This window comes from Neovison vison, chromosome 4 (assembly GCF_020171115.1).
Source record: "Neovison vison isolate M4711 chromosome 4, ASM_NN_V1, whole genome shotgun sequence".
In the NCBI taxonomy this organism is placed as follows: Eukaryota; Metazoa; Chordata; class Mammalia; order Carnivora; family Mustelidae; genus Neogale; species Neogale vison.
The window spans coordinates 144,865,789-144,880,686 of NC_058094.1; the positions used below are offsets into that span (position 1 = coordinate 144,865,789).

At 38.3% G+C, this 14,898-nt stretch overlaps 1 protein-coding gene across 3 annotated transcripts in view; it reads left to right on the forward strand.

Moving 5' to 3' along the window:
- Nucleotides 1-14,898, forward strand: part of RELN (reelin) — a 511,932-nt gene that overhangs the window by 227,056 nt on the left and 269,978 nt on the right. For all 3 annotated transcript variants that reach the window (XM_044245854.1, XM_044245853.1, XM_044245852.1), the window contains exons 5-6: nucleotides 10,383-10,415; nucleotides 13,343-13,421. In XM_044245854.1, coding sequence (XP_044101789.1) covers nucleotides 10,383-10,415; nucleotides 13,343-13,421 — 112 coding nt within the window. The remainder of the gene's footprint in view (nucleotides 1-10,382; nucleotides 10,416-13,342; nucleotides 13,422-14,898) is intronic.

Consider the following 14,898-nt stretch of genomic DNA (forward strand, 5'->3'; position numbering starts at 1 on the left):
TGAGCCACCCAGCACTCCTGATCTTCCACTTCCATCAACAAAGCTCAACTGCTGCTCTCTTGCCAGTGTCATAAGACGAATTGTGACAGGCTGTGAGGTGCTCTAGATAGTTGGAGATAATAGGGAAAAGGTACTTAGCAAAGTGAAAGGTAGTGTTCACAGAGTAACTCTGAGCCAAGCCACAGACAGATATTTAACATCAGTTGTGTTTAAATATTTGGAAAGGGATTGATAAGTAGTTATTTGCATAATATGGTGAAGGTCAGATTAACCAACTCACTGTGATTGAAAAATAATACGCTATTAAAAATCTCCACACACACACCCCCACACACAAATGAAGAGATTCCTTAGGAGAGAACCTGTAATCCTTGTGATTCTAGAATGAACGCCAGCACCCAGATGCGTGAACATATATGGGCTAAGTGTTTTTTCCATTTACTCAACAGAGTTTCAGTACACATTTTTTTTCTACTTGATTTTAAACAAATCAATGGTAACCTTGTTTAAAGAAACGAAGAAACGTGTTTTTCTTTGAAAATTTTGCTACAGAACTTACGTGTTTTCATGTTAGGCCTACTCAGTCTCTGTGATAGGAAATTTCTTGTTTTGATGTGAATTGGGTCCCTTTCTTTACAAGTGTGTCACGTAATAATCATTCACCTTTACTCTCTCTGGCACCATTGTCTTTATAAAATCTGCATTAGTACAGGTTTCATTGTACTCATTGTATTCATTCAAGGCAGTTCCAGTCTTGTTCTTACAACAGCTCATGGAGATTAGTAAACCATTTCAAGAATAGCACAGCTGAATAAAAAGGAAGCTCTACAAGGAATTTTTTTTCCCAAACGTATCTTAAAGTACCTTCTAAAAACAGTGATTCAGGGGCGCCTGGGTGGCTCAGTTGGTTAAGCGACTGCCTTCGGCTCAGGTCATGACCCTGGAGTCCTGGTATCGAGCCCCACGTCAGGCTCCCTGCTTGGCAGGGAGTCTGCTTCTCCCTCTAACCTCTTCCCTCTCATGCTCTCTTTCTCTCATTTTCTCTCTCTCAAATAAATAAATAAGATCTTTATAAAAGATAAAATAAAAACAGTGATTCAGGTTTCTTATATTTTCAACTATATTAGCTTATCAATTTAAAAAATCCCCTCTTATCCAATATGGAGATTCCTCAAAAAATTAAAAATAGAACTACAATATGATCCAGTAATACCACTGTAAGACCCGCGGATCCCCTTACCCAAGAATTCAACACTGCCACAGGATGCAAACAGCAAGAGGTTCTTTATTGTAGCGCAGGCGCCTGCGGGTGGTCAGCAGCTCCTGCTAGCTGAGCACACCAGGCTGGGGTGGTGCAGGATTTTTATAGACAGATACAAACAAGTTTTGGATGGGGCAGAGCTGATTGGCTGACAACTTGAACATTTGAAAAAGGCATACTTGGTGTTTGCGGATTGGCTTTGGAGGACCCGCGCGCGAAGAAAAAGGCGGGAAGGGGGAGTGAGTAGGGGGAGTTGGACCTTATTACTCAGCAGAGAAGCGTCCTGCCTATGTGACTATGTGGCCCCCTGCCTACGTGACTATGCGGCCCCCTGCCTCCTGCCTATGCCTCGGCTATTAGCAGAAGGTATCTTGTTCAAACAGGAGACCAGTATCACCCCCTAAAAGCCAAGCGGTTACAGAAAGGCAAAAGAGCAGTTAATTAGTTAACTGGGGGAAGGGTCTTTCACCACTACTGAGTATTTACCAAAAAATATGAAAACATCAATTCAGAAAGATACATGCACCCCTATGTTTACTGCAGCATTACTTAGGATAGCCAAATTATGGAAGCAACCCAAGTGTTCATCAATAGATGAATGGATTAAGACTATGTGATATTCTTTATTACAGTGGAATATTGGAATGGAATGGGATAGAGTATTACTCAGCCATAAAAAAAGAATGAAATCTTCCTCTTGGCAACAACATGAATAGATCTAGAGAGAATAATGTTAAGTGAAATTAAGTCAGAAAAAGACAAATACCATGATTTCACTCATATGTGGAATTTAAGAAACAAAACAAATGAACAAAGGAAAAAAGAGACCAAAAATCAGACTCTTAGCTATAGAGAATGAACTGGGGGTTACCAGATGGGAAGTTGATGGGGGATGGGTGAAATAGTTGAAGGGGATTAAGACACTCACCATGATCAACACCGAGGAATGTATGGAATTGCTGAAAAACTTTATTTTACATCTGAAATTAATATAACAATGAATGCTAACTCTACTGCAGTTGAATTTTTTAAATATTTTTAGAAAATTCACTCCTGTCCTCTTTACATAGTCTATGAAATCTTAGTAAAATTACACATCTAATCTTCAGGTCATTTAATAATACCCTAACCTCTAAGAAAACATTTGGCTAAGCAAAACCTAGATTATCACTGAACCATTTAATTATTGATCTAAAGCTTCGTATTCTACCAACATGAATAATCTGGGTGGATCCTGCTGGAAAATTTGTAGTACAAATAATTTTTAAGTTATATTTAAGTGGCACTATCAAAAACATCAACAGAAATCTGGAAAAATTAAGTGCGTATTTATGAATGACTTTGAGACTCTTTAGAACATTTATTACCTATTTAGTATGAAAAGATTGTATTATGCATAAAACTCTAAAAATGTCCTGTTATTTTTTTCTTGTTTAACTGCTCTTGGGAGATATTTGACTAATGAAATTTCATAGATCCACATTTATTAATGCTTTCCTGGTGATACTGCTACCAAATTGCATTGATAATTAAAACATTTTAAAGGTGTTCGGCTTTTTTCAACTAAAAACAAGTCATAGTATGCCATACCTTCATTCTTAATCCTTTTCAGGAAGTAGACTTTTAAAAAAACGTTGGAGGTTTTAGTGAAATTTGATCATGATTCTTACATTCTGTTGACTTATTTTTACTTTTTTTTTAAGCAAAGTAGAGAGTTCATTTTTAGCTAGCCTGTTTAGCATATAATATTTTATCTGTCGTTTTGACTAAGTTGATTCATTTTGATGACATTTGGCATACTCTTGATGTTATCACAATATCACAATACAACTTAAGCTCAATTTCCATTTCAGTCCAATTATCTGAACCTGATCAAGCTTTACAGAGGACATAGTTTCTGTAATCTTTTTGAAAAAACTTTATTTATTGATTTGTTTGAGAGAGAAAGGGTGAGCAAGAGGGAGTGGAAGAGGCTCCAAATCAGACTCCATGCTGAACACAGGGTTTGATCCCATGACCACGAGGCCATGACCCGAGCCAAAATCAGGAGTCAGATGCCCAACCGACTGAGCCACCCAGGTGCCCCTTCTGTAATTTTCATAAATCTAAATGACATTAAGTCTGTGGGTAAAGATTACAGAGATGTATGATTATTTTGAATGACATCAACTTCACTGAAACATAAACTCATTTACACCTTTATCCTCTGGTTAACACAGCATTGTCATCTTGTGTAGGATTAATAACAAGTTAGTAGATACTCAGAATTTTAAGTTGCGTTTATTTATCCATAGCCAATACTCATGGATCTCTGTGGAATGATCCATAAACTCCCAACTGTAAGATATGGTTTCCCATGATCATTGTACTTTGATTCTAAAACGTCATTCAAAGCTTGGCCTTTAACCCTTGCATTGTTTATAGTTTATAAATTATTTTTAGAAACTTCCTTATTGAGTGGAATTGCCCCCACATTTATGATTTAGTAAGTAATCACATGTTGGTATAAACTAAAGTGAACTTTTGGTATTTTTCTCAGAAGTGAATTTTTTCGTAGTAGAGGATGTACAACTACTCATTTTTGTGACTCTAGAACTATCCAAATTTGTTAACAGCTTTGAGTTAAGGTAGTAAGTGAGGTCCCACAGCTTAAAGTTCTTGATGTCTCATGGGATTCACCAGTGAAGCTAAATCGGGACCCTATTATGAAGGGTCCCCTCAGTGTGATCTCTTTGAGTACAAAGGCTTTCCAGCTGTCTTCTTCTGTCTCTAATTCATTTTTAGCAGGACCTCTACCCTCAGTGCATCCTCCCCTCTACATATCTGGTCAATTGTATGACCTGGTGTTCTTCTCCTGATGGAGAGACACACCTGGGAAGAACTGGGATGTCTTTTACACTTTTGTTAAAGATGTGTCCTACCCTGTTTTCTCCAAAGCCAAAGCCTGCTTCTTTAGGAATATTTTTATTCTCTCTCAAAACCAAACTTCCCTTTCTAAGCCATTTGGCAACTTGATGTGATAGCTAGAGCTAGTCATGCAATTTCAGGTGAGAGGAGCTGGGATATTGGACCAAGGTGGGTGTGGTGGGGTGGGGGCAGTCTAAGGTCCTTGGAGAGGCAGAGAAGCAGTAACAGACCAACAAAAAGTTGAGATAAAAAATTCAAGCAATTGAGAAAGATGAGTCAGAACTAGTTCAATGGCAAGGGAGCAGGAAAGTACATGTGGTATATGTAGCTGGAGATGTGGTGTACCAGGCAAGCACTTGGAAGGTTGACAGATTATAAGGTTTGCATGTTATATTTAATAAAGGAAAGAGCAAAGGCCTTAATGCCAGATTTACATAATTCATCCATGTTACTAATATGAGGCAAAGCAGGTACTGTCCCAGTGGAAGTGTAATAAATAATGTTAAACTACATTATTCTTCCTCAGGCTACTTATTCTAATTTTTCTGTGGTACATTTACCCCAATAAATGTGGGGAAAAAAGGTTGAACTTCTTATAAGCTCAGAAATTTTTTATACTTTATAAAACTAGACTGATATAATAACTTATTGAGAGATGGTTAAAATAAGCTTCCCAGGGCCAGTACTTGACTAGATTTTGGACTGTGTTTATACCATATGTGGATGAATATTTTTCAAGGAAATTTGTACTTGTCCTTCCGGCAAGTTTAATGCATACTAGGTTTCTCTTTCTGATGAAATAATGTTTCGTTATCGTGGTGGATTTTGTTTAAAATACTGAATTGAGTTTTCCTAACTAGTGATTTAAAATATGATTTAAATTTGTTAAATTGCCATAGAGTCTGTTTAAATTCAGCTGGATATTTATTGGGGGTTTAAACTACCCAGATGGTTATATTAATAAAGGAATTTTTCACAATGTCATGAATACATTTGGGCTTTTCTCCCCAATAGGTTTGGATATTCAATTATTCATTTTCCAAAATTTCATAAAATATATTTTAATTAAGAAGTAGTAGGGTGCCGGGGGGCTCAGTCACCTAGGTGTTTGACTCTTGATTTCTGGCTCAGGTCACGATCCCAGGGTTGTGAGACTGCGCCCTGTTGGGCTCCATGCTCCATGCTTGACGTTCTCTCTCTCCTTCTCCCTCTTCCCCCCCACCACACAAACACGCACGCACGGAAGTAGCTCTCAGTTTAATTTAGTATTTATTGAGAACCAATTAGCAGCTTAGGCAGGTGTCTTGGGTGGGCATATTTTCTGCCTTTGAGGAGCTAATTTTTTTCTTGGGAGAAAAGATACATAATTAAGGCAGAGAATAGTTCTGCACACTATAAAAATAAGGGCTGGATTGTATGATTCAGACCAATTGTTCTTAAATCTGGCTTTCTGTCAGAATCAGCAGGAAAGGTTTTTAAAAATACAAAATCTGGAGACAGTCTTTGAGACGTTGGTCTGCTGTCTTCCTGGTGTTGGCCTCACTGAAATAAATACCTTTCTTGTTCCACACCACACCACACACACACCAGAAACAAAAAAACAAAGACAAAGTCTAAACCTCCACTCCCAGAGATTCTGACTCAGTGGGTCTTTTCTAATTGGCCCTGCCCTGATGATAACGTTATAGGTTATTCAGTGTAAGATGCCTCGTGCCAGAATAATGTAGGAGAGGTAGCTATTACTATGGATAGACTTCTTAAAGTAGGTTAAACATTTTATAACTTATTTTTTATTGGGTTCAGGGGTTAGTCACCAGTCATATAAAGTCAAGTAGGTTCTGATGTCTCTGCAGATATTTTGCTATACTTATCTAACTATGGTACTGACCAATAAGTATTTTTAATTGATAATTGCTATAAATTTTACATTTATTTCCCAGGTCTTTTTGAGGTTACATATTTTATAGATACCAGTGTTATTTCTTCCCTCTTCAGAATTTATTCTGTGAACACAGAGTACCCCTTTTGTAAAATAGCTGATATTAGGGTACCTGGGTGGCTCAGTCTGTTAAGCATCTGCCTTCAGCTCTGGTCATAATCCTGGAGTCTGGGGTTAAGTTCTATAGGGAGCCTGCTTCTCCCCATGCCTCTGCCCCTCTCTCTCTCTCTCTCTGTCTTTCAAGAATAAATAAAATCTTTTTTAAAAGTAGCTTATGTTAGGCCTAGTGAACAACTGTCATGGCTTAAGAAACAAAGCAGACAACAACAACAAAATTTCTTTGGTCCTCATTCCTCATTAGGTATTAAAATCTCATCTCTTGCTTTGCAGTGAACTTTCTTTTTTTTTTTTGAAATTTAATTTCAATTTAATGAAAATAAGTATTCTGAATAAGTAAACTTGGGTTAACAAAATAGGGTAATTTTAACAAAAATATTAAGCAAATTCTAATACACCTGGTATTCACATATGACAAAAATCTTAATGGCATTACAGAGAAATGGGGAGAAACAATTGGTTATAGCAGATTCTTGATAAAGTCAAATGATTTCATCCATCAACCTACTTCTTGTTAACCTTCTTCATAACTAAAAGAAAATCACGTAAAAGACTAGCTTCAAGCTTCTGGAACAGTGGTGGGTTTTTTGTTTTGTTTTTTTTTGTTTTGTTTTGTTTTGTTTTTTTGCAGTGAACTTTCTTGAAAGAACAGTCTGCATTGTAGTTACAAGTGTGACCTCTGAAGCCTAATTCCCTGGGTTCATCTCTAGACTCTGCTTGGCCATGCCTTGCTAAGAGGGTAGTCTCAATAGATAGCATCTTTATTAGGATTATCTTACTCTGATTCAACCCTCCTCTCTTAAAACTTTCTTTTCCTTATTTCCGTAATGAAACCTAGTCTTTCTCAGTCTCCTGTACTAGCTCCTCTTCTTCTGCCAGTCCCTTAAATGGGGGTTTACCTCTTCACTTCACTTCTGCTTTTATGCCATTCTCTCTGCGTGACACAGTCTTCTTCTGTGTCTTCACCACTTCCTGCGCTGTAATGATTCCCTGATGATACACAGCATGGATCTCCCTCCTAGCTCCTGTTCAGCACTGTCCTGTTGAAGTATACTGCTGCAAGCCACATGTAAAATCTTTAATATTCTAGTAGCCACATTTAAAAAACAAAAATAAATAGATGAAGTTTAAAAACCTATTTTATTTAACAGGGAATATATAAAATAGTAAACACTTCAATATAATATAGTCAATATAAAGTTATTAATGAGATATTTTTCATAATTTTTTGTACAAAGCATTCCAAATCTGGTATGAATTTTGCACCTAGAGTACATCTTACATATTGGAATATTTTGTATTGAGATTCTGTAAAATGTAGAGTTGAAAATTAGATTCATGTACCCAGTTGTTCCATATCTACTTACAGGTTTTCCAATAACTGAATAAAACATCAAAAAATTATTTTCCTTTGGGGTGCCTGGGTGGCTCAGTGGGTTAAAGCCTCTGCTTTCGGCTTGGGTGATGATCCCAGGGTCCTGGGATCAAGCCCCACATCAGGCTCTCAGCTCAGCATGGAGCCTGCTTCCTCCTCTCTCTGCCTGCCTCTCTGCCTGCTTGTGATCTCTCTCTGTCAAATAAATAAATAAAATCTTTAAAAAATTATTTTTCTTTGGGACGCCTGGGTGGCTCAGTTGGTTAAGCATCTGCCTTCGGCTCAGGTCATGATCCCAGCGTCCTCGGATCGAGTCCCACATCGGGCTCCTTGCTCTGCAGGGAGCCTGCTTCTCCCTCTGACTCTGCCTGCTACTCTGTCTGCCTGTGCTCGCTCTTGCTCGCTCTCTCTCTCTGACAAATAAATAAATAAACTCTTTTAAAAAAATTATTTTTCTTTAATACTCATATCCACCTTGACAAAATGAGTACATCTTTTTTAGAAGAGATGATTTAACTTCAATATGAAGGCCTGTCAGTTTCAAAACTATATTTGACCAAGTAAATCTATTTACTCTTATGTCAACCTAGCATTATTAACATGAGTTTCACAGGGATATTGCCTAAATCAAAAACCTACTCCAAAATTGTCACATCAACAAGACATTTTAAAATATTTTGGGGGTCTTTTTGCAGACAATTAAAAAATGCTGTCAATTGAAGTTAAAATCTTCTGCTTATTGATTCATGTTAAGGCAATGTATAAAATCATTATTTATTTGTATTTTAGAGATTTTACTTTCAGTATGAGTTCTCCTACTTTTCCAACCACTTTGCAAATAAACTCTTGCCTTCCTTGAAGCTCCAAATTCAGCTCATTCATTTGCGCTGTGATAATTGTAAGGCAACATACATCATTGTGCCATGTTTTTGTCATTGATTATTAGTTAATGAGCAATTATTCCTCTTGTTTCAAGAACACATTAAATTAGAGTTAACAGTTCAGTGAATCTTCATAAAATTCTTCTGTGATGTAACCAATAAGTGTTAGCACAAAACACGAGATCATTCCATTTTTCTTCTGTTTTTTTTTTTTCAAGAGTTTCATAAGCTGGTGATGAGCCAGAGCATTTGCATATATGTACTGACTCTGTACTAACAATTGTATCCATGACACTTACCATAGAGTCTGTTTCAAAAAACCAAACACAGGCATTTTCAATATGTATAATATATTGGTATGAAGCAATAAGACAAAGATCAGCCTATAGTTTTAAAACTCTGTTAAGTCTGGATTTTTCACCTAACATAGCTGAAGCACTCCATCATTGTGTGATAGAAACTAATTTTTTTCATGTCTGACTGAAATTCTTCCTAAACTGATGTAAGAGATTTAAAAATGTTCATGTCGTAAGTTCTAATTTTTAGATAGTGAATTGCCAACATTTCTTCATAGACTCAGTAGTTCTTTGAGAAAAAAGAAAAATAACCAAAGTATTAATTGGGCCGTGTCCCTTATTTGCAAAGTGCCTTTTCTTAAAATGAATATATTTAACACCCACTCCTTTGCTTATAAGTGCTCAGAAAATCATCAGGCTCTAATGTTTAAGTCCAAATTCCCCAGCGTTCATTTCTATGATCTTGTCCCCTCCATCTTCCCAAAATCACCTTTTTTACTCTTTCCTCTTAAACTTTCATCCAGTCACACTGAAATTGTTGTGGTTCCCCTCAAAGCCATTCTCTCTCTCTTTTTGAAGACTTATTTATTGTTGAGAGGGAAAAAGCAATGTGCGGGCAGTGAGGAGGGGAGGGAGAGAGAAATTCAAGTAGACGCCCTGCTGAACACAAGAGCTCAAGTTCAGAGGAACCATGATACCATGACCTGAGCCCAAACCAAGAGTCGGACACAACAAACTGCACCACCCAGGCAACACTCTCTTTTGCTTCTCTATGCCATTTCCTTTTATTCCAGAAAGAAGCCCCTCTCTGCTCCCCTTACTACCACCTCTCTTCCTTCTGCTCATCTTCCAAAACTCAGCAGAGGGGAAGCCTGGGTAGCTCAGTTGGTTGATCGTCTGCTTTCCACTCAGGTTATGATCACAGAGCTCGAGTTCCCAGTAGTGCTCCCCATTCAGTGGGGAGTCTGCGTCTCTCTCTGGCTCTGACTCTGGCTCAAAAAAAGAAATAAAACTATTAAAAAAAAAAAATCCTTCAGCAGAGAAATCATCTTCTCGGGAAAACATCTTCTGACAACCCTCTTCTCTCCAGTCTGGAATTAGTATGCCTTCCTTGTCGTCTATCTCCCCCAGCCTCCTCCAGACACACTGCCATAGCCCTTACTACACTACACTCTAGCCACCAGATGGGAAGCTCTTTTGAGAGCAGAGGTGATGCTTTTATCTATTTCCCTAACACCCAGAACAGCCCCTGACAGATACTGGATGCTCGGAAAGAGTTTTGGCATATCCATTAAATTAACCATCACATCGCATTGATACTGTGTTTCAAGGGATACCTGACTGAGCTTATGTAATAAACAACTATCCTGAGCGTAAGGGGTTCTACTCTTCAGTTTAGGAGTAATGCATTACTTTTAAATAGAATAAAGAGTGAGTTCGATGCTTTACTTATAGACATTTATTGACATTTTTTTCTTACTCCTCTCAAAAAGTTTCAACCATTTAATTTGTATAGTATGGCCTGTTTTGTCATTGTATTTGATTATTACTAGATTTTGCTTTCATTGCTAATCAATCACCTTTCCCTTTTTCTCTCTTGGTCCAGCTCCGACAGAAGCCACGATGCACCCACATCTAGGTAAGTAGTCAGACCCTGAGGTCACTAATGTTAGTACTAGATGTGAATGTTTCACTCCTCTGTCTATGTGGGCAGATGATACAGAGGTGAGGAAACTTCCTGCCCTCTCTGATTTTCTCTGATCGTTCATTGGAATCAGTCTTAGGTTCAGATTATGCTTGAAATGGGACCTCACCCTGGCGGCGGTCATGCTGCCCAGCTGAGGCTAATGGAGGGACTTTTGAACCTGTTAGTATGTTCAGCCTCGGGATCCTATTGACTGTGACCTTTTCATCCTGTATTCTATGCTAAATGTTCCCCAGAGCTCCTGCCCATCACAAATAGGAGATCATGGGCATAGTGGTAAGGAAGGTATGGAGGGAGGGAGATCATTTCAGACTTCAGATACCGGTTCAGACCAGTGCTGGGTTGCAAAAAGAGAAGGAGTTTGGTCATTTCTTTTAAAATTCAAATGAGGCTATTTAAATAGCTGTAAGCTTTATTTCAAGGCACCACATGAAGTTCCCACCTCTCATTTTTCTCATGTTCTTTCCATACGGCCGGCCGTGTGAGGCAGTGTTATATAGCAGTTAAGGGGATAGTTTCTGTAGCTGCTACCTCGGCTCATCTCGCCTTCCCACTTGCTAGCCACGTACACGGAGTAAGTTACTTAGCCTGTCTGGGCCTCAGTTTCCTCATCTGTAGAGTGGAAGTCATAATAATACCTACCTCCTAGGGTTATCCTGAGGCTGAAATGAATTCCTTTGTGTAAAGTACGCAATGACATAACAATGTTTGGAAAGCAGTAAACACATGAACGAGAACCATTGAGGCTTACCCACGCCTTTGTCAGACTTTCTCTAGAAAACAAGTGATCTCTAAGAGTTAAGAGTTTCTCATCTGGGTTGGTGAAGATTTATTTTAAAAGCCATTTCCTACACTACATATGTCATAAGAATGAAGAATAAGTCATCCCAGCTGGCTCCGGCCTTTTCCGATGTCTCTGGCGCTGGGACTTGGAGATGGGTCAGTTATTTGTCTCTCGGGCTTTTCCTTTCAACATACAAACCCAATTAATTTATTTTTCTCTTTGGAGAATCTGCCTCGAGAAGCTCGACTTTCATGTAATGCTACGGCTCGGGGCCCTTCTTCTTTGGCAGACGAATGCCAGCACTTAGAAGCCTGCCTTCTGGCAGCCCAGGCAGGCTGGTGACCCGCCGTGGCCCAGCCCAGTCTCGGCCAGCTTAGGTGTCCGGGAGAGCTGGACCCTGCAGGCAGTTCAGGCCCCGCATCCGAAGGCTCAGAGGAATCATTAAATCACTCCCTCGCACAGAACACATCACAGCGTTCTCTCCAGCGGAAATCCATAGTCTCCCTGTTGTCCTGCCTAAGGCTTCGAGTCTGAGCAGCCATTGCTCTGAATACGTGCTGATTCGCTGATTGCTCAGACGTTGTTATGGGCTCACCTGCTGGTGTACCTGGAATCAAGAGAGCGAGGGTGGCCATGGGTGGCTGTGTCACCAAAGAGAATCTGGAAGTATGCTTCCTGATAGTCGGAGGTGACTTTAATTACCCAGTGAGTTAACAAATTATTTTCAAGTGAGCCAAAAAAAAAAATATATATATATATATATAAAATAAAATATATATGATAAAATATATTTTATAAAATATAAATAAAATATAAAATTGATAATAAAATTTTTTGTTACTTTTTTTGGTTAATCATATCCTATGATTTTAATTTTTTCCAAAAAGTGTGTGTAAACTTGTTCAAACAAAATTATACAAGCCTGGAGAATTTATATTAGCCAAAACAACTTCCCAAGCAGACCATGGGAATTGGATGAGAGAGGGTTTTTAAGCACTAAATTCATTTTTTACAACTTGAATAGAACTAGTGGTAGTTTTTCTCACAGTCTTAAAAATGAGGTGTGACTTTTTTTTTTTTTTACTTGTCCGCCTTCTATTCAGTGGAAAAAGCACATATTCTACATTTTCTGAAGATAGTTTTTGCCCTTAGAATGGCTCAAGTTGTTCTAAAGCTGGAAAATGGGTACTTAATACCAGTTCAAGTGTAACGATGGCATGCTTTAAACTATGGTTGGTTCCCTGGTATTCCTTCTGACTTTTTTTTTTTTTTTTTTAAAGATTTTATTTATTTATTTGACAGAGAGAGATCACAAGTAAGCAGAGAAGTAGGCAGAGAGAGAGAGAGGAAAGCAGGCTCTCCGCCCAGTGGAGAGCCCGATGTGGGACTCGATCCCAGGACCCTGGGATCATGACCTGAGCCGAAGGCAGCGGCCTAACCCACTGAGCCACCCAGGCGCCCCTCCTTCTGACTTTTAACATGACTTTACTTGGGACTTTCATGGACTCATGTAGATCATTTCTCCAATGCAGCTCTGGGGGAAGAAATGTTAACAATTTGCAACACATTAAATTAAAAAATGAGTGACTATAGAGAATGAGAGAAAACAAGTCAGGGCCAGAGGGATAGTAGGAAATAGAAGAGGAAATGGGTAAAATACCAAACATATTAGCCAACAGTGAACAGCCAGAATGTTCCATCTCCTTCTACACTGTAAAGTGAGTTAACACTGAATTTTTTCTGAGCATATAGAGCTACCAGAGGCAAGTCTTGCTGGACCTCTCTTTGTAGGTTAGTACTGACCTTGGCCTTCCTCCCTCGTCTAGCGGGTGACAATTTGGTAGAATTTCTCTTTGGGGACTCTGGTTCCCAGACTTCTGTGTGTCTAAACAGCAGAGCCTTTACCCTTTTCCCTTCATAGTTTAGGGGCAAAGCAAATATCATCAACCACTCATTTAAAATTCAGCTTTAATTTAAAATATTGTTATTCCTAGTAAAGGCAGCACATTAACCCTTTCAAGTAGCTGAATCTATTGTTTAGTGTAATTTTTTTCTAAGTATTTTATTTTTCTTTTAGCTGAAGTACATAGTGACAGCATTATCCTACGAGATGACTTTGACTCCTACCGCCAACTAGAGTTGAATCCAAATATATGGTAAGTTACAGGAATGTGTCTCACTTCAGTGTGTTTTTTCAATGCCAAGAAAACATGATGCTGACTGCTCCCTTGGAGCAGTTCATAACATTAAGTTGCATGTTAGCAATAAGGGATCAGTGAGAGTTGTGAGTTGTTCAACTAGGAATCAGAGCTGTGTAGACTGCTTGGTGTCTATTTCATGACTTCTTTTTTTTTTTTCATGACTTCTTTAAGAGCTGAGTGTCGGTGCCGCCTCAGAGCCATGTGTATGGTTAGATTTTTTTTTTCAGTTGTACAAGTTCTTTATGTAGAAAAAATTATGCTTTAGTGTGTCTAACAATTGTGTTTATGCTGAGCGAAAAAAGGGAAGTGGTATGTCTGAAATGACAGGTGATTTGAGTCATACAAATAACTTCTAAGTTTTTTGACCACCTCATTTTTTATACTCCATTGTCTCCTTCGAAGGCAGCTTAGATGCAACTCTGTGGGATATTTGAGGACAAAGAAATAATGAACCAAAATCATTCATTAAAAACTTGTTGAGTACATAAATGGATGCATAAATTTGTTGGCAATTTGTCGTACTTTTGCTGACTAGAGAAATAGGTCTGTCAACCTAGAGCTGTAATCAATCTGTGTAATTTCTGGGAATGTCTGAATGTGGATTTTCTATGACACTAAATGTTTTTGTATACACAATCAAAATAAATTTGAAGCTCTAAAGTGAACTTTCAAGTTACAACCAAAATCCAAAGAAAGAAAGTGAAAAATACTGATTCAAATTGTATATGCAATGCTATTGCAACATCATTTACAATAGACAAGATATGGAAGTAACCTGAATGTCTATTGATTGGTGAATGGATAAGGAAGGGGTGTGTGTGTGTGTGTGTGTGTGTGTGTGAGAGAGAGAGAGAGAGAGAGACAGTGAGTGGTGGAATATTACACAGCCACAACAAAGGATGAGATCTGGTCATTTGCAACAACCTGGATGGACCTAGAAGGTATTATGCTAATGGAAATAAGTCAGATTGAGAAAGATAAATACTATATGATTTCACATATATGTGGAATCTAAAAAACAAAACAAGTGAACAAACAAATCATAAACAAAAATCAGAATCAGACCTATAAATACGGAGAACACTGATGGGTGCCAGAGGGAAGGGGGGATGGGCAAAATGGTGGAGGAGAGTGGGAGATACAGGCTTCTAGCTACGGAATGGGAATAAAATTCCTTCTAGCATAGGGAATATAGTCAGTGATATTGTGGTAGCATTGTATGGTGACAAGTGGTAGCTAGCTATGCTTGAGCTATGCGTGAATATACAGAAGCTGAATCACTATGTTGTGCACCTGAAATGAATGTAACATTATGTGTCTACTTTACTCAAATTTAAAAATTTTAAAAAGACTAGAATTCCATCCTCAAATGTCAGCATGTAATATTCATGTCTGTTTTTCTTTATTTTTACTGTTCAACAAATATTAAGCA